General features: G+C 44.9%; 1 protein-coding gene across 4 annotated transcripts in view; it reads right to left on the bottom strand.

The window, feature by feature from the left end:
• Nucleotides 1-5,363: 5,363 nt before the first annotated feature.
• RC3H2 (ring finger and CCCH-type domains 2) overlaps nucleotides 5,364-20,434 on the bottom strand; it is a 49,034-nt gene continuing 33,963 nt past the window's right edge. For 2 of the 4 annotated variants that reach the window (XM_083721646.1, XM_083721647.1), the window contains 8 exons: nucleotides 19,878-20,033; nucleotides 19,208-19,421; nucleotides 18,999-19,083; nucleotides 17,883-17,964; nucleotides 17,574-17,708; nucleotides 12,993-13,100; nucleotides 12,204-12,352; nucleotides 5,364-10,986 (listed from right to left, as the gene is read on the bottom strand). In XM_083721646.1, coding sequence (XP_083577772.1) covers nucleotides 10,770-10,986; nucleotides 12,204-12,352; nucleotides 12,993-13,100; nucleotides 17,574-17,708; nucleotides 17,883-17,964; nucleotides 18,999-19,083; nucleotides 19,208-19,421; nucleotides 19,878-20,033 — 1,146 coding nt within the window. In that variant the 3' untranslated portion in view covers nucleotides 5,364-10,769. The remainder of the gene's footprint in view (nucleotides 10,987-12,203; nucleotides 12,353-12,992; nucleotides 13,101-17,573; nucleotides 17,709-17,882; nucleotides 17,965-18,998; nucleotides 19,084-19,207; nucleotides 19,422-19,877; nucleotides 20,034-20,434) is intronic. The other 2 variants (XM_083721649.1, XM_083721648.1) reach the window with 1 other exon arrangement.

Here is a 20,434-nt window from a genome sequence, read left to right as displayed (position 1 = left end):
AGGGGTGGAAGTCTCCTGGCAACTGAATTCTCTGCCCTCCTCTCTATCGCTCCTTCTCGCCTATCTCTTGGTCCAATTGGTGAGAGAGACCGTGGACTGCTGCTCGGCCCAAAAGGGGGGTTCTGAGCTCTATCTCTTTCTCCTCTCAAACCCTCCAGTCAGCCGCACCAACTGAGAGTCCGAAAGTAAGACGGAGAGACCCGACTTGAAAAACAGCCGACTCTCCGCAACGGGCATCTCAGTTGAAAGCAAGGGGCTGGAGTTCTTCTTCCGAACTTCCCGAGCGCCCTTACGGAGGGGGCAGGAAGGGGTCTGGCTTTCTGTATCAATCCCAGCCGCACTGGTCGGTGCCACGTAACACGTGTATCGTGCGTGAGCCCGCTTCCAAAAGCAAGGGGGATTTTCGGTTCAAAACTCTATCCAGGGATCACCCGATCTGGCACCGCACAGCGCGGGCGTTCAGTAGGGCCCCTTTTCCTGAGATTGTGGCGATAGGTAGGAGGTTGCCAGGAGGGATAGCCCATGAGGAATTGGGCAGGATCGGCAGAGTGGAAAAGGACCCCAGGTTATTGACTAAGGAAATAGGAAGGAAATATAAGGAACCGGATAGCTAGAGCTCTTTAAAAACCCACTAAGGAAGTCGCCAAGCGACGAAAGACCCCTCTTTACTATAGCCCCCTGTACAAGTTACCCAAATCCTAATCAACCCCTCTCCTTCTCCCTTCTCTATCCCCCCCCAAAAGAAAACAACAACAAAAGCGACAACAACGCATGCTTATACAAAGGGGTACCCAGTCAACTAAGCATTGTGAGCCCTGCCAGTTTGGTTAACTGGTGGTGTTTGAAGAGGCAAGGAGGCTCTTAAAACCATGTGGGACCCTCCTACTAATTTCACTTAATGAAGCTAAAGGAAGCAGCCCAACTCCTTGCAATAACCAACTAAAGGATGAGAGTATATATGTTTACGTGTTGTCTGTTATGTGTGTTGTGTTGTCTGTTATGTGTGTTGTCTGTTCCTTCTGTCTCTAACAGACTGCCCTTAAGCGCGCATAGTTTAAACTGCAAGCTTGCTTCAAAATTTTAAATTTAAGGAAGCCATGCTGGACCTTATCAGTCCTAAATAAGACAAAATGAGAATGAAAGGTGCAAATGTTTACCCCACCTCGTGCTTTGCCGCAACTTTTCAGATTGTGAGTCTACAGTCTATTTTGGAATGTGAATGTTTCTAATGTTTCTGGAATGTGAATGTTTCTAATGTGAATTAGATGTTTCTGCTGCAAAAGCGTAGTTGAGCACAACTGCTCTCTCAAGCTAAAATGCAGTGTATTTATTTCATGAAGCACATGCCTATGAAAGTATGGTCTTCCTTCTCAGAAAAATATCTGAGTCCAGTTTTAACTTTGATTTGGTTGGACAGAAGAGTTGTTGTAAGGCTCCTGATATCAGGCCTCTTTTCTTAGAAAATGCCCCCCCTTGTTTCATTCTGTCTCTTTCAGGATTTACTCCCGAGTAAGCTTCCTTTAAAGGAAACTGCAAAGGGGGGGGGCATAGATTAGGCTTACTATTCCTCTGCAAATTCAGGAAAAATTGTCACTTTTGTATTCCCTTTAAATCAAATCCAGGACTGGTTCTATTATTTGAGTGGGTATATCAACTGAAATAACCCTATGCTTATAAAATATTCTCTCCCAGATTCTCTTTCTATCTTATAGGAGCATTGATTGTGCTCTCTTCCCCAGTAGTGCCTGTGTACATAAGTATGTGTGTGTAGTACAAATATTGCTGTGAAATCTTGCTGTGAACCCTTTGTTTTGGAGGGTTGGACTGGATGACCCCGGGGTCCCTTTCGACTCTCCCAGTTTGTGGCTGTGTGGAGGGACATGTGTCCGCAAGCATTGCAGGGTAGTTCTGGGGTTCTGGTGTGGTGATGGAGTTGAAATTCGGCCTGGCTTTGCTCTTTGGTTTTAGAAAGGTGAGAGGTGAAGCTGTGATGTTTTGAAGCACAACTGGTAATATCATGCATTTGAGTGAGTACAGTGTTTATCATTTTGTTTATCATTTTGTCTACTATTTGAAAATCAGACAAATACATATGGGCCTTGACCAATCCTGTAAATAAAGGGGCAGGAAAATTTTTGCCTGCAAATGGTAAGGCCGAAAAACTTAGAATGTTAAAAAAAAAAAATTAAAAATCCTATGAATTCTGACTCTCTGGCCATTTTCCCCCATATATAAGGGCGCGGCATTGTTCCGCGAATGGCCAGAGGGATATTAGCCCTTTCCTATACATAAGGGAAGCAGTCGCTTTGCTTGGGCTGAAATTGCTAGCTTTTGTTGGTGAATACTTTAATTGCTGAGTTTCTCCTTTTTGTTTTAAATCTAACCCTCTTTTAAAATCTACTCCTTACTCTTCCCTTATTCAAATTCTAATTTTGCCAAAAGATGCAACACTTCAATAGTATAAAAGGTTTGCTGAGACATGAACTCTGCACATGCACAGAGGCTATATCAGTTAAAAAAGAGAGAGAGAGAGAGAGGGGAAGGAGGGGGGAAAGAAGGGGGGAGAGGAGTTTTGCAGAGCGTGTGCTTGCAGGGAGAAACCTATCCAAATTTCCTTATGTAAAACTTGGAACCATTGAGGGAAATCACCCTTAATGTGTCTTTTGCTCCAAGGGCTACTTAATCAAGAGGTTGTTAAGTTTCAAATCTAACATGCCAAATTCTTTTCACAGGTAAATATCAAAACACTTCCACTGTGAGTTCCTCTCTTGAGTAGTTTGCCACCCCAATGGGGTTTAAATTTTATAACAGTTTTTTTGTGTGTGTATGTGTGTGTATGCCTATGCATTTTAGGAACAGCATTTCCTGACTGACTTCTCACATGAAATAATTTTCCCTTTTAACAGGATATGTGAACCCCATTAACAAAGTGTTTGTCCCTTCTTTTCTCCCACAGCACGAATGATAAGGAGGGGATGCAAACAGTGATTTAAATACTCTATAAAAAATAATTGCATTTGTATTTCTTTTCGTCTTTCTTCCCTTAAAGCCAAACAGTCACTTTCTTTCTGTTCAGCAAAACAAGTCTGAATCCCTGCTATATTAGTTTATTTCCCTCTATCTCTTGGTGGCTTTGACACTTTTTAGGTTACAAATAATCTGTTCATTTATTAATCAGTTTTTCATTGGGTTGTTAGAATGCCAAAACAGATTACTTCAGGTTTCTTTAAAAATTGTGTGTCTTAGCATTTATTTTTTGGTTCCTCATAGGTCATTGTGTGTGTGTGACTTTGGGGACATGTCCATCACATGTTGAAAGTCATTTTCATCAAGTTCTACTTATCAGATAGCACATGCTGAATTTTAAGCCTTTTTCCATTGTTTTCCCATTTTTTAGTCCAGTAGTAATCTGTGTTGTTTTGATAATATCTTTGTATTATTTAATAACAATTCTTTTCTGAATCTGATGCCTTTCTTGTATTGTTTATAGTTCTCTTTCTCTACATGTGGAGTAATTTTTTTTTTACTTAATATGAAAAAAAAACCTAAATGAAGGAAAGCAAACAAACTTAGCAGATAATAACAGTAATTATATGAAAATGTGATAATAATATTAAAATAAGTAAAATGCTTAACGTGCTAAGATAACTCAAGGAGATTTACTTGGGGAGGGGGCTTTTGATCCTTCCTTTTGTCTTTTAAGTCCCCCATTTTGAAAGCCCTCAGTCCAGTATACCTGAAGGAGCGTCTCCACCCCCATCGTTCTACCCAAACACTGAGGTCCAGCACCGAGGGCCTTCTGGCAGTTCCCTTGCTGCGAGAAGCCAAGTTAACCAGGTAGAGGGCCTTCTCGGTATTGGCACCCGCCCTGTGTAATGCCCTCCCTTCAGATGTGAAGGAAATAAGCAGCTATCTTATTTTTAAAAGACATCTGAAAGCAGCCCTGCTTAGGGAAGTTTTTAATATTTAATGGTGTATTGTTTTTAACACTTGATTGGGAGCTGCCCAGAGTGACAGAGGAAATGCAGCCAGATGGGCAGGGTATAAATTATTATTATTATTATTATTATTATTATTATTATTATTATTATTATTATTATTATTATTTGCCTGTGCGGATGGAAGCAGCAGTGCTTCTGAAAGCCAGTTGCTGGAAACCACAGGAGGGGAGAGCACTGTTCTTACGCTTGGGTCTTGCTTCGGGGTGTTCCATTGGGTCATCTGGTTGCCACTGTGAGAGCAGGATGCTGGACTGGATGGGTCCCCTTTGGCCTGATCCAGCAGGCTCTTACTATGCTCTTACCGTTCTAAACAACAACCACAGCATTGGGAAGGGGTCTCCTCACAACTCCTCCTCACAACTCTCAGCACCCTTAATGGATTCTTTTTTTTATGGGGGGGGGGTGGAACCTTGCCTGTTTTAACGTGGCTTCGTAGTACTTTAAACATACAGTGTGAATAAGCCAGAGCAGCATTTCTCATGTCGTTCCTTTTGTGGGGCAGATCAGAAGTTCACTGTTGTGATGAGATTTCATTCATATTGTTTACATGCAACCCGTTCTCCAAGTATTGAGAAACCCCAGAGGTTCCAGGAGCTTACCCAGGTTTGGTTTCCTTGGAATGAAGGTCATCAGGGACTGTGGTGTATTTAGGCTACATGGTTTATTTACACATCTATACAACCTGAGCATGAGACGGAGGGGCTCACAGCATCAACACCCCAAAGAGTCTTGCTTCTCCATCAGTCACAGCTTTGAGTCCACCACAGAGCAAGTGTGTCTCTGGGTCTGCAGCTTCCAGCCTGCTTCCAGCAAGTGTATCCCTGGGTCTACAGCCTCCAGTCTGTTTCCAGCTCAAACACAATTCTGGCTATTTTCCTACCCTAAGAAAGTGGGGTGGGTGAAAGGCCCATCCATTAGCCTGGAGGGCACCATCTCTTAGCTGTAGCACTTGCAACAAAGCTCATTCAAAGTTTATAAACAAACATTTCAGGCCAGTTCAGCAAACTCCTTTATTAGATTCTGTCGCTGACCCCAAGAATTTGAAGGGCCTCAGGGGATCATCCAGACTGACCTCACCCCCAAACCCACAATTGTGACTTATCCATAGGAAAAGCTATCATGTTCCAGCAGAGATTACCTGTCCACTCTGCTTCAGAAAGGACTTTCCCATCCTCTGTTGCCCAATACTTTTAAAACAAAAGACAACAAAGCATGTGATCTAACCATGAGTTATAACACCTTTGAGAAGAGCAAACTATCATTGTGAATGCCTAGCTAACAGTTTCCACCTCCAACCTCAATGTGCAAAAATTGAGACAACCCCCCCTCCACCCCCGTGTTTAGAGAAGAAGACAATACAAGTTAAGGTGGACAAAATGTTTTATTTTACGGCATGCAAATACATGTCAAGTACTGCAAACTTTTTTCTATTAATTCTCTCTCAAACACTGAAAAAAACCACGATTCGCTAAAGTCCGTGTCCAGCCCAAAAGCTAATTATCTTTTCACTTCAGTGCAACAGAAAAGACACGCACACAGACTTCACTCTGCTATTCAGGCTAAATCACAAAGCCCACACCCATCACTCAAACTTCCCTCCCCAAAAATACAGACCGTACGGTCTAAGCTTTCCCATGTAAATCCTATTCCTATAACACAAAAGGGAAAAACAACAGAATTTGGAAATTGAAAACGGAACTAAATGGAATAGAATTCATTCCCCGCCCCAAATAGATCCCTTTTTTTATTTTACAGATTTTTTAAGTTAAATATTATTATTTTTTAAATAGAAGCTGAGTATGCATCATTAAAAATGAGGCATTAAATCCACCGTAGCGATGGTGTCTGCTTTATTATACATGATGGGTGTACACCATCTTTTATTTCATTTACATTTCAATCGAACAATAGATTTGCAAAGAAAATGTCTAATACAGACATAGAAATATTCACACTTCAGCTTCACAACCGGTTGTAGAATTGACAAACAGCCCTCTTTTCCCAAACTTTCTGGGCCAAGCAGGTTTATAAAATGTTAATCAACGCAACAATAAAAGAAAAAGTGGTGTTTTTCTTTTCCTTTTAACTTCCAGGGAAAAGAATATGTAGTATATAGTATAAATGCAGACAGCAGATACTGCAAGCTAAACCACAATACTTTGGAGTGGCTGTACAGGGTGTGTGTGCAGTACAAAGAAAAGCCACGCATGTTGTATCACAACTACAGTATAATCTATTTGTCTGCACAGATAAGGAAAATGCATGCATCCCCATGCCTTGGACTAAATAACCGAGGACTCTCTCTGGGTAAGCAGGTGGGATCTGTGCAAAAGTGTACTTCGCCCTGTTTTCTGGCACTCAGAAACACAGCCAGAATTGGTTTTATTTTTAATTCAAACTCTGTCAAGTATATAAAGTGTCCATTAAAAAGCTTCACAAAAGCCTGTGTGTGTGGTGGGCAGGGTATTTGCTCCCTCAGTTCTGGGGCTGGTGGGATGCTCACAGTTTTGGCTCACTCCACTCCAGCCACCCCACTCCACCCTCAAGCCTGGTAATATCGCTTTGCCAGCAAAGCACCGTGCTGCTGCCCTTCCTCAGAGCCAAGGAAGTGGTTGAGAGCTCAGGCAGAGGAAGAACACGCCCCAGCAAAACACTGTGTCATGCCATGTTATTTGCAAATTCAGTCTCTAAATATAGAACTCCTAAATACAAAGGGCTTAAAAATAAACGTCTCCCACAGGTAGTGAATGGCTGGCTATTGCCCCCTCCCCAAATAATATTGGGGTGCAGGTGCAAGCACTTAGATTGAACCCTTTGCAAAGCAGGCCAGACTTAATCAAATACTGAGAAATGCCAGCCGCTCACAAAATTAGACATGAAAACTGCTCACCACAAGAAAACCCACAGCCAAGCCACATGGAGTTTTTGTTTGTAAATGAAGTTTATTTCACAACAGACCTGGCTTTCAAATTATCAAAAAAGAATGGAAGAAAGGATACTACCAGGACTTCTGTTCTGGCATGTGCCACAAGCACTTTAGGCAAGCACTCCAACTGTCACCAGGTATTAATTTCGAACAGTGCATCCGTCAGGGACCAGTGGTCAAACCAGGCCTATCACAGACTTGCCACTCTTCCTTAGCACAGGCCAGCAGCTTCTCTATGCAGCTCAAAGTCTCATCTACTATCACAATCAGCATTTGTTTCACATCTGAAGCTTGGCTACCCAAAGCACTGAGTCAAAATGAAGGGAGAGAGGAAATGCACATTATGAGGAAGCACAGCTGAAGTTTTTCTTGCTACCACAATTACCCCCCCCCTCCAGTATGCATGCCCCCAATCCCCCCTGCACCTGCCTACAAAAATGCCACCTGCTGCCAGAGGGCAGGAACCACCCTCCTCTGCTCTCTCCGCCTGGCTCTCCTCTGGTTGGCCTCATATTCTAAAGACACAGCTGCAAAGTAGGCTATGGTGCTGATTCATCTTAGCACCCATCCCTCTGGCTGTCCCAAAGACAAGGGGTGCAGAGCTTCTCTGGGCCCCACCACCACCAGGTGCTGCTGCAACACAACTCCCATCACCTATGACTATTCTTGGCCATGTTGCCCGGGGATGGTTGATGGTGGCTGGGAGCCCAAGGGCATCCAAAGGATGTACCATAAGTTGACTGCTCCACACCCAGACAGGCTGGTTTGTACAAACTGCTTCTGAGATGGACAACGCCCAGCCAGAACGATGCCATTTCCATGGCGAGAAAGTCCCAGCTGTTTCCTTGAGCCTGCAATTCGCTGCGTTGAAGATTTAAAGTGCAACCTTGGAGCAGAGGCTTCCTGTCAAGTGTGTGGCTCTTTCTACTAAACTACTGTAGTGCAGGAGTTCTCACTACCTCTGCCAAGGAAGCACAAAGGGAGCTCGTTCTCAGTCCAGGTGGTAAAAGGACAGCAGAAATGTGGTGGCTTTTAAAATTACGCGATGCCACTGGACAAGTGAACGAAGAACTGTAAACAATTTATGCCACGCCCCCTTCCCCAGCAGCACAACCAAGGTCTTACTATATATTCACCCTTGGATTGTATTGGCGCCTGGGGGAGCTCCGGTTCACAGAGGGGCTATTTCCCTGAGGGCAAAAATGAGGATCTCTCAGACTTCTAATATTTGTCTATTTTTGCAATAAAACAGCAATTCATTTTCTTCCTCCTTAAAAAACACTTCACCTGCAGCACAGAAGATCTTATTGTTTAAATATCCATGTAAAAGAGAGAGAGAGAGAGGCTGTTTTGCATATATCTCTATATATCTGAAGTTACATATAGCGCAAAAAAACAACAACTTTTGGAAGCATTTCAAATGTAATATTTATATATACAAGATTTCCCAGCTGGATCAGAGAACACAATAACAACCCAAATGGCATTCCACACCAAAATCAGTTAATCTTAACAGTCACAAGTTTAAAGAAAATGGGTACTTTAGTCTCAAATCCCCAGCTGCCCTGTTTCTCTTGTTGCAGGAGTGAGGTGGCAACAGGAGGAGGGGCCTGAGGAACTGTCCCATGAAATTAAGAGAAGGGATTTGGCTGACATATTATAAATAGCTCTTTGTGCCTTAGTATTAAATAAGTGGCCGGGGTCTTTCACAACATCACTGGAATTATATATATTATATAAATATATATAAACTAATGCTTGGATTTTTTTTTCAGATAATAATATTTACAACATAATTTTTTTTCATGAACTTTCAAGTCAGCAGATATAAAATAAAAAAGGATGCAAGTTAGTATTGTAACCCTCAGAGAAATGCCTGTTTTTGCCCCACCCCTAATCCAGAAGTGTGCACGATATAGTTTCTTAAAAAAGGAAGTGAAGAGAAGCGGCCTGATCCTGCACACGGGGTGGCATCCCAAACAGTCACCAGCTCTGTTTTGCCAGTAGTAACATGATCGTCTCTTTTACAAGCCGTTTGCTAGTGGGATGAGCCCTTGAGTACAGTATACCTGTGAAAATGTCACTTGGCTAAAATATCCCAGTACAATTCTCCAAGTAAACAACTTCACAGAAGTTAATTATCAAACACTGCAAAAAAAGAAGAAGAGGAGTAATGCAAAAATCAGAACTAGGAAGCCATAGAAGACAAATGAGGAAGGTGTTATCTTGCCAGCAAGCGTTCTTTTGCTCTACCACCTTCTGGGTGCCCTGAGTTTCTAAAGCAAGAAAGTAAAAGAAAATACGGCTCAGGGCCCAGGAGGTGTGTGTTCTTATTTCAGGTGATGGCTCCCTACTTATGTTTCCTTAAAGTCACATTTTTTAAAAGACACATTTATTCATTGTTCTGTACAAGCCGAACTAAAGCTATACCATTAAGTGTTCAAGGCCTTGTCAATAGTCAGTAATATAACCTAAACTCTAAACTTCTCAGTAATGCTATAATCAAAACAACACAATGAATGTCAAAAGAACTGCTAATCACTTCTTATTTGAAAAGTACATCAATAGCAATACTCTGTTGTCAAGTCAGTGCAAATGTGACAGAAAATGTTTCTTTTGCAGGGAACGACTGATTGCTGAGGCTCTGGGGACTGATCTGGCCGAAGGAGCTGCACAACTCGGAGCCCAGGGAACAAGTGCAGTGGGTTTTTGGCCTTATCCACACTTAGGCTTTACCCTGCTCTTTCTAGGCAGAGGTCTACGCTTTAACGAACTGCGTCGCAGCGGCTTTTTGTGGGGGTTCTGCCCTAAGCTTTCCCTGTGAAAACCTGCTCTTCAAATATGAATTGGAGCAAACATCCATTTGGGTTTTCTGCAGATTGCTCCTTGCGCCTGCTGATCTTTAAAAAGCAGGGGTTTTGCAGAGAAAACTCCGGAGAGATTGTGCCTGCAAAGAGCAGAGGAAGGTGCCGTACTTTTCCATGTATTAGGCGAGGGGGCTTCTCATAGACGGAAAAGTACGGTCAGTGTGGACAAGCCCGTTGTCGATGTAACAATTCTGCTTACAACTCAAGAGCAGGTAAAGAGACAGAAGATGTAAGCGCTAGGATGCAGGCACTTCGATTTTGCGCTCTATTATTTGTACACAGGCAAGTTGCTTGATACTATGTGGAAATACCAAGCTCTAAATCAGAAGAGGGGTGGGGTAGAGGAAATGAAGGAGGAGGGCCAGGCAGGAATATGCAAAGTGCTACACTACTGCATATAATGCAGTTGTGCAAAGATAAAAGGAAAAGGAAAAAGAAAAAGTGTATCAACCCTGAATTAAGTCTTATGTTAAGAGGATCCCCAGCCCACCTCTCTCTTTCTCACATGCTTATTTCATGCAAAGTTCCACAGCTGAAGAAACAAGCAACTGCAACCAGGTACAAGTTCCTCTCTCATGAAACAAAACAAAGCAAAACAAGTGAGTTCTATTCCCATGAGTCACTTCACCCCGAGGATCTGCTGGCTTCAATGAACTAACTTGCAAATTTATCTAGAGAGGCTGTCTCTCAACAAGAACGGCTCAGAAGGCGCCCTGGAATTTCCACAAACAAATTAAAAAGCTGCTCTTAAGCTTTTTACAAACCACTTGTGGAACGTGAACACCTGAGCCTAGCAAAGTGGTTTGTTTTCTCTTTTCTTTTTTCCAGAATGCAAAGTTGAGAGGGGCCTGATGTATCAAAGAGTCCACAGGAAACAAATCACCCCAATAGTATTTTCTTAAAAAATATATACATTATATAATATAGTGTAAATGCTGCCTTAGCATGATCACGAGCTTGAAAACGTAACACCTCTCAGCTGTTAACCATTTTGCCATTTGCCACTGGCCTTAAAAAGTCACTTTTCCCTTCTGCCATGATGTGAGCTGCTGTGAGGCTGTGGGCTGTCTTGAGAACGAAGCTGCCCACTCCGGAGGAGGAAGCTGTGATGGGCAGGGACGTCACCCCGCTCACAGAGGATGCCGTTGGCTGGCTGAAGCAGGTCATTGGCAGGGCTGCTTTCTGCTTCTCCCTGGTTATTTTTTTTGGGTGGGTGGAGGAGGGGGAGAAGGGGGAAATAAACCCTGATCAGTATTTAAAATAGAACACAGGAATTTCAACATTCTCACAGCAATCCAAGGATGTAAAAAAACAAGGGACAGTGAATTATCCCTGATAGTTTTGATACCCTAGTTGAGTTGTGTTTCTTCTTCTTTATTTTTATTACCTATCATGACAGATAATGAACAGATGGGTTCTGACAGAGTGGGGGGGAGAAGCTGTGTTCATTAACCCTGAGCTCTCACACTGCTAATAACCCAGAATTTGAAGGAGGGGGCATGCCGCATCAGTAAATTCCTCTCCCTTCTCTGTGGAGCCACTGGTGTAACTCTGGAGCCTCTTAAGGGAAGCTAGCAGCACAGCAGTGACCAGAAACGCTGTAGCGCCATCAGTGCTCAGAGCCATTTCCTTTCTTCACTCATCACAGTGGCTGAAGGGCCACTGCAAATGAATGGGAGAGACTGGATTCTCAGCCTTGGAGGAGAGAAGGGGAGGAAGAGAAAAAGAGCCTTCTCTGTGTTGGTGCCCGCCATACAGTTTGAACTACAACTTCTATCAATTGCCTGGTGGGAGTGACAGCCCCCAAAATATTGAAGGGCTTGGAGTGGGGGAAGTCTAAGGAGTAAGAAAGAAGAGACCAGGCAAGAGAAGGCCAGCATTCGGCAAGGAAGCATGGTGGATTTCTCCAATAAAAACACCACTGTGGTGCTTGAGACAGCTTTACTGGGTCAGAACAGCAGTGGCTGCTGGGGAACCCACAAAAGTGGAGTCCATGGGCCTACAAATCACACTGGCTTATATAGCCATCCCTTCGCCTTAGCTCTACACCAGCATAGAAATTAAGTCATGTTCTCAGAAGAAAAGCATGCCTGGATTATTGGAGCTGGATGCCTAATTCAGCAAGGAGAGCAGGGTGAGGATTTTCTAGCAGGCTAGCTCAAGAATGAGTTCTTCCTGCACAGAAATGATCAACACACTCTTTATATAATGTGAGAAAGCAGATTCTTTCCTCCACTTTTGTGAGTTTCCCAGCAGCCACTATTGTCCTGATCAGGTACAGCTGCCTTAAACATTGCAATGGTGCACTTATTGAATAAATGTGCCACAGACGACACAGGGGACACCAGGAGAGACAACAGATGCTCTGTTTTGGGGCACAGAAAGCTTCTGTTTCCATCTGACACTCACAGAATAGCAAGGTCTTCACCTAAGGTGGGCCTCGCCTGCTGCCTGGGCTCTTTTGGAGGCTGCTCCAGAGGGTGGCCGTTCTCCAGAGCTGACCCGTTGAACAGATGATCGTCCTGGTCGCCAATGCCAAGCTGCAGGCTCAGAATCTCCTGGAAGTGGAAGGACAGTGTTAGCCGTGTGGGAGTGGGGGGTGCTGCCAACCAATCAGAACTCCCGCACAAATGATGGAGAAAGGTGAAGTATAAATGGCCTTGCTGAGAAGGAGCTGAGAGGCTAGAGGGCAGACCCTAAAGCTCCCTGCCATAGCCACCAGGGATTCTTTGTGGCCAGTCCAAAATATAGGGGAGGGAGGGTCCAGGGCCCAGTGTTAGGGGTATGTGCTCTGCACATAGAAGGTCCTGGGTCCAATCCTCCACCTCTACATTTAAAAGTGACTTAGGGAAGTGGGGCTGAGAAGACCCAGATCTGAACTGATGGAAAGCTGCTGCCACTCAGGGTAAACAGACTGGACCAGCAGTTTGACTCAAAAGTTCATGCAAGACACAATTCTACGGAATGGGGAATCAATACTCAGAATTTTATGAACATCTCAGTAACACTGCTGTGTCTGAACTGGGAGTCTGGCAAGGCTGGGATTCAACCAGAGTTTTGGTCTGTGATTATTTCATGCTTTACATGGAAACTTAATAGGAGGGCCACCAGCTCAGGATTTCTGGGATAGTACAGGATGCAAAGACACAGACACATAGGCATGTTCAGTGAATCAAGGAAACGGCAGTGTTCATGTACCTCAATTTGCTCTCCCTGCCCACCAAGCTCATCGGCATCGAGGGCTGACAGTTCCAGTTCAATGTCTCGGTCTGGCTTTGTGTCTGCACCGTCCTCCGGATAGTCAGACTAAGAAGCAGGATAGGAGTGGGGGGAAACAGACAAAGCACAATTGATTTAAAGAAAGGGAAAGAAAGGTATTTCTATGAGATCGCCTTACGGCCACTCAACCGCTTCAATCAGCAGAACCAGCACTGTTGTAGGTGCCACAGGCCACCTGCTCCACATTCAAAAGAACTTGATATTTTACTGTGGCAGCATGCACACCCTGAAACTCCCTCTAGGTGTTTTCACTGTACTCTATCTCTGGTTTTTTTTGTTTTTTTTTACTGTTAAAAACAGTTGTGTTTAGGTAAGCCTGTCCAGATATTTAGAAAACTGGTGTGAGTTTTAATCTGTTTTTAGTTTATTATTTCAGCTTTTCAAAAATCTTAAAATTATTGTTAATTCTTCTTTTCCTTAGGCTGCTTTGATATGTGTGTGTGTGTTTACAATCAGGCAGCATGCAAATTTTACAAAATAAAATAATAAAATAAAAGTTAGAGACCTGGCTCTTCCAAAATACCTAATGGTTAGGGGCTAAACTAAAAACAAACAAACCCATTTTGACAAGGTCTGGGTCCCCCTGTGTCAGCTATGTAAACAGAAGTACATTCATGCATATTTATGGAGACGATATGTCGCAGATAGCTGAAGCCTTGACGATGAGTTCAGTGATTCAGTTACATGGCAGTGTCCCTCCTCCATTTCCCTTCTTACATGTGACTGACATATGCAACGTGTAGCCACTCAACAGGTTTGGCTGAAGCTGATAAATGTCATTTTGTTATGCAACCAGAAAAACATTACTCAGAAAAAAAGAAAGGGAGGGAGGGCAGTGCTCCAGGAGAAGGGCATGGTGTAGAGAGATACCGCCCCAATGGTAAATAAAGGAGAAGTAGTTGCTGTTCCTGTTTCCACAGAAAATGGGGAATCAGGCATACAAGAAACTGGAAGCTCATAGTGTGTCCCTCAGCTGCAGGCAGAAAGTGCTTCTGGATTACCTGTTTCTTGGTCATTCATCCTGATTTGTTTGGAAGGAAATTAGACAACGTTGGCTATTGTATGAGCATTCTCTCCTATTTGTTTGCAGGGAGGTTAGAGATGCCGTTGCATCAGGGCAGGTCTCACCCTACACTTTCCCAGGGCATTTTTGCATTCACTTACTGAAAAAAGTATTGACATTTTGGGGAAGCCTGTCTGTTGCACAAGACCTTGCAGCCAACTATAACTGCATGACCTGGATTTGCCCATAAGTGGCAGGTCCTGCCCTGTTTTGCACCTGAAGTGACAAATATATATGCTGCTGAATCAAACTCTAACTCAGGCACTGCTTTCCCCACTTGCTATTGGGGGAGACCTGCCCCTTGAGAAGAAAAGGTGCCCTTCTAGGACCTTTGCAGGCTGGCCAAGGAAAAGAATGGGCACATTTCACACAATGCCATTTCCTTCTTACTGAAGTTGCCCCTTCCTTTTAAGTTTAGAGTAGCCAGGCTCACTCTCAGGCCAAAGACATTTGCGGAGCTGGAACACTTCTGGGCATTACATGGGAAGACAGAGAGTGACCAACTGGGATGTGTCCAGAGGAGTACGTGACAAAGATAGCGAGTCAGCTGGAGACCAAGGAAAGATGGAAGGCGCTGGGTATATGGAGGCTGGAGAACAGACAATGAAGTAGCAATGGGACAGCTATCTTCCAACAGCAGGAAAGGAGGAGCAGCCAGAATAAAACACTGACCCTCTTTAGAGACACTGGACCATCCCTGGAGGACCCTGAACCCATCCACCACTGATTCACAGCAGCAGGCCTTGATGCTGGACATCTGGGTGGGGTGGCAAGATTAAGCAGAGAACAAAACAAAAACAGGATTGGTGTGATTGGCTTTTGAACTAGGGAGGGGTGAGAGTTAGTTTTGAGTATTTATGCTTATCTACTAGATTTGTAGGTGGGAGTGTTTATATTATTTATTTATTGTGTTTATATCCCACCCTTTCCTCCAAGGAGCTCAAGGTGGGTCTCCCCTCCTCATCTGAGATAAGATTGGGCTGAGAGGCAGTAACTAGCTCACTGAAACCAAGTGAGTTTCATGGCTGAGTGGGGAGTGAAGCCTGGTCTCCCAGATCCTAGTTCAATACTCTAACCACTATGCCACACTGGCTCTCAGCATTGCTCTGCTGCTCGTCTTTGTATTGCTAATGTTTTTAATTACTGCTATGCAGGAGGGCTGGTGTTCAGTTTTTGTTTTCCAAGTATGCTGTATGGAATATTTATGGGTTACATGATTCCGTAACCCCTTTTCTATTGTATACTACATTTATGCATATATTTCGCTTGGAAACCCTTGGGTGGCAAGCGACTAGAAAGCTTAGGAAATCAAGAAACAACTGAAGGGCTGCCCCCAAGATCAGGGTTGGGGGGCTTCTTTCAGCCTGAGGGCTGCCTCCCATTGTGGCCAAGCCTCCAGGGGTGAAACAAACGCCAGTGGCAGTTGGGGGCAAGAAGCATAAGCAGGTGGAGAAATTATTGTATTACCCTCAGAAAGGAGGCTAGTTTCTACACAGGCTCACCCCTGACAGATGACAAAGCAAGTTTGTTTTCTATTGCTCCAATGGGTTCAGATTACAAGAAAAAGTATTAAGACCAAACATTTGACAGAACTGTGGGATAACTAGCCTCATATAACTAACATGCTTAAGTCTAATTAATGCATGATGGGGTTAATGACATAGAGTAAACTGTCCTGCCAGGCTTAGCTAGGTCACTTCCCCTTACCTTGAGGAGTCCATAGATAACCAAGCATATTGTTCCCTTCCAGTCTACCTGAGCAGCTCAGCATTTGAAGAGGTTTCAGCTGGTTGTTCCAGCTCAACCGCATGGCTCTCACAAGCCACTCTTGAGTTTCTATTCCAAAATTTTTAAAATTTAGGAATCATCATCACCGTCATTTATTTAAACTCCACTCATCTGGCTGGGTTTCCCCAGCCACTCTGGGCGGCTCCCAACAGAATATTAAAAACACCAAACATTAAAAACTTCCCTAAACAGGGTTGCCTTCAGATGTATTCTAAAAGTCAGATAGTTGTTTATTTCCTTGACATCTGATGGGAGGGAGTTCCACAGGGCGAGCGCCACCACCGAGAAGGCCCTCTGCCTGGTTCCCTGTAACCTCACTTCTCACAGGGAAGGAACAGCCAGAAGGCCCTTGGAGCTGAACCACAGTATCCAGGCAGAATGATGGGGGTGGAGATGCTCCTTCAGGTGTTTTTAGCACTTTGTGACTAAGACAAGTTTTGCTGCTTGTGCAACTTTCTGAAGCACATGAATCTGACCTTTGGAGAGATTGTAAGCAAACTGTTTTTAATTGACAAAATGTGTTGCCTTTTCCCTTGCAGGGGTAAGAGAAAAACTTTTGAAAGAAACTTTTAAGGGGACATTTTGGAACTCACTTGGAGGGGCATATTTTAAAGGTCTAACAGCCTGTATTCCCATGCTTTACTCTGCTGCATACTTTGTGACTTTAAATCTCTTGCTGGGGTTCTCTCACCAAAGAGAACTTGCCCTAAACTTGGCCTCTAGGAAATTATCATATACAGTGGGTTTTGTCTGGGGGGATGCAGGGGTATGCATACCCCTAAACATTTTGTGAATCTTAAGTTTGGCATCATTGAGGGGCTATATTTCAACATAAGCAGGAAAATGAGAATACCACTAAACATTTTTTTAGAAAAAAAAGCACTGCTCATATACATATATACATATACATATACATATACAATCATACCTTGGGTTACAGATGCTTCAGGTTGCGTTTTTTCAGGTTACGGACCTGCCGAAACCCGCAAGTACTGGAACGGGTTACTTCTGGGTTTTGGCAGCCGCACATGGGCAGAAGCGCTAAATCGCACTCTGCACATGTGCAGAAGCGCCGAGTCGCAACCTACGTGCTGCTGCGGGTTGCAAATGTACATCCTGCATGGATCACATTCACAACCCGAGCATCCACTGTACATATACATATATACATATATACATATACATATACCAACAACAACTTCCTGATGGTCCTGAGCTTCTCAGCAGGGGAACAGACTGCCTTCATTAGAAGAGCTTTTTAAAGCAGAAGTTGGACAGTCATGTATCAGGGAGATAGTAGCAGTGGTCTTCCTGCCTAGCAGCAGTAGGTTGGTTTAGATGACCGCTGATGTCTCCTTCCAGACTCTGTAATGAATTTACAGTGGTAACTTGGGTTACAAACTTAATTCATTCCGGAGGTCCGTTCTTAACCTGAGGTACCACTTTAGCTAATGGGGCCTCCTGCTGCTGCCATGCGGCCACCACGCGATTTCCGTTCTCAACCTGGGGCAAAGTTCGCAACCCAAGGTACAACTTCCAGGTTGGTGGAGTTTGCAACCCAAAGTGTCTGTAACCCGAGGTACCACTGTATTGTAAAAGGGGTCCCTCCCTTCAGTATCTTCTCCACCCAGCTCAGCTACTTTTTTTACCTCGCCGTTTCTCAGATTGATTTCATTGCTTAGGAGGGTCAAAGAGAGGGGGCTTCCTTCTGCCAAGGAGCCCCATTTCTGCTGCGTGGCAAGTGCGTTGGCCTCTCTCTGAAGCAGCAACGAGTTACTTTTGGCCTACATGGAAGAATAACAGAGGAAATGGCAGGTTGGAAGCAACACTTATTCCATTCCTCCCTCCGCCCTGCAGCTCTTGGACTATGCTCAACAGACTGGCCGGCCCTCAGTAAATTCTCTATCCCCCCCCAAATAATCCCAGAGCAGGAGGCAAAGTTGCCAGATCAGCCATACCTGCTGCAGTTCGATGCTCAGTAGATCTCCAGTGCTAGAATGCTTTCTTGGGGCAGACACATCTGTAAGGATGAACCGGTCCCTTGAAAGAGAAGGAAGGTTTAGAAGTTGCTCCCTGCACATTGCTTGGAAGCGTGACATTGGACCTCTGATGAAGAAGGAAACAGAGGGGGCTCTTCAGATGGGCCTGCCAACCAGGGGTTTCCTTTCATCCTCAGAGCTTCTGAAGGTGCACAGAAAGGTACAAGGATGAAAGGAAATTCCCAGCTGACTGGCCTGTCCCAGGATTCCCTCCTCTCTGCAGGAAAATGATGCCCAGCAAAGAACCTCTCTCCCCCACCCTCAAACTGAACAGGCTGGTATGAATTAGTCTGCACAGGGGTCGCTGCAGAATGCCAGGGAAATGACTACAATGGGGTTTCAACACATCGTATTTCATGCAGGGCAAATGTTGTCAGAAAGCACCCTCATCCCAAGCCCAAGCTCTGGCTAGGTGGTGCTCACTCCAGTCTATCGTCATTTTATTTATTATTACATTTGCATCCTGGCTTTCCTGGAATGAGGTCCTGGTGCAATCGCTGGTTCTCTCCCTCCCCACATAATCCTTTTAAGGATGTAGCAAGAGCTCTGTTGGATTGGGACGGGGCGGGGGGCACCTAACCCAGCATCCTGTTCTCACAGTGGCCAACCAGATGCCCCAATGGGAAGCTTGCAAGCAGGACCTGAGTGCAACAGCCACTCTCCCCATTTGTGTTCTCCAGCAACTGACATTCAGAGGGAGACTGCTTCCCACAGTGGAGGCAGAACACAAGATATCCTGACTAGCCACCAGGTATAGCTGCATCCTCCATCCTTGCAGCAACCCAGTGGGGTAGTTTAGGTTTAGAGAAGGTGGTTGGTGCAGTGAATGGTTGAATGGGGATTCCAATCCAGATCTCCCAAGCCCCAGTCCAACCACTGAGGAGCTGTGAACTTAGCACTGACTGCTGTGGCCTGAAAACTCCTACTGCTTCCATGGGATTTGGCAAGGGATCTGGACATGCTGAGCTAAGGCAAGGTGCTGTGACCAGGATGGGCTCCCCAGGTGCCCCCTTCGAGGTGTGCTCCCTCATTTACCGTTCTCTGAAAGGCGCTGATGAAGTAGAATCGGAATTGTAGGAGCTCCATCTTGAATCAATGGTGCTGACGTAAGGGGTGTAATCTGCAACAGGCGAAAGGTGCAAACTCAGCTCAGGCCAGAGAGAATCCTGTCCTCCGCCCACACCTGCCACCCTGGCATCCTCTTCTATATCGTTTCCAAGGCTCCCAACCAACCCAGCCCATACCTGACATGCTGACTGGCTTTGTAGCACTTCCTTGGGAAGCAGTAGCTTGAATTGGGTCTGTCGTGTGATAACCCGTGCGCGACGACCTGGAGATGGCGCCCCATTTGGAGATGATGGGCCCATCGCTGAACGGAATGATTGGGTCTTCCTCCTTTGCCCTTCTCTGGGTGTCGAAGAGGTGCACCCGCCTCTTCATGTCCCCACTGTCCAGATCCTGGAAAGCCCCACAAGAAAAGCCCAGAGATAGAATCACAGAATAGTAGAGTTGGTAGGGGCCCAAAGTGTCACCCAGTTCAGTTTCCTGCAATGCAGGATCTGGCCTGCGCATGGCCTGGTGTGGCAGGGAGGCTCATTCTAAGGCCCAGTGTAACATTTTGCACTCATAGGAACCCTTTTAGAAGCAGTTCCCTTCGAAATGTCATCTGGCAGGGCATCCAAATCACTTCTCACAATCCTTACAACAACCCTGTAAAGTGCTCAGGACAATATATTTTCCCTTATGCGGTAGACTGGGGGCGGGGAGCACTCGTGCATGTGGACATAATATGAGGTTAAGGGAATCATGTTTTGGAAACTGGTTCTAAGAAAACGCACCACTGGCAGAGGGAGCAGCACCGGCTCTGAGCCTGGCTACCAAGCAGAATGGGCTCCAGAGGGGAAGCTGCCTTACCAGGAGCACAGCACCAGAATTGGCAATGACGTCCTTGGGCTCTGACTCAATGGCACTTATGCAGGAGCTGATGGTGCCACAGGACCAGGGAGAGTAATGGGAGAGGCGGTCGTCCTCGTACTTGGAGCTATGCTGGCTGGTGGCACTCTCGCAGAACTGCAGGGAAAGAAAGACACCAGGTAAGGTCTGTGGGGTGGGTTTTAATTGGTAGGAGGGACTATATTAATTGCAAATCATCCCTCCAGGTGCCCTTGTTTGCGGTTTGGATCAAGTTTCAAAACCCCTTGGCAGCACAATTAAAAGCATAGGAAATAGGCTGTAAAACCTTGGGGGGGGGGGCAGGCGGGCTTACCCCTTCCTAACCCACTTAACAAAGCATCAGACAACAGCTTGTCAAGTAGGTTAAACAAAATATTTACTTGCTTTATAATCATGCACTGGTTCACAGCAATGGCAGCAGTAAAAAAACTATGCAGCCAAAATACTCGTTATTTACAGTATAACCAGCTTCAGGCTTGTTCCTGGAGTTGGAGCAAGTGGGGCCTGCCGGTCTCCCA

This window comes from Podarcis gaigeae, assembly GCF_964106915.1.
Source record: "Podarcis gaigeae genome assembly, chromosome: Z".
NCBI classification, from domain to species: domain Eukaryota; kingdom Metazoa; phylum Chordata; class Lepidosauria; order Squamata; family Lacertidae; genus Podarcis; species Podarcis gaigeae.
Note: the sequence above shows the minus strand (reverse complement) of the source record. Positions and strands in the feature narration are given on the sequence as shown.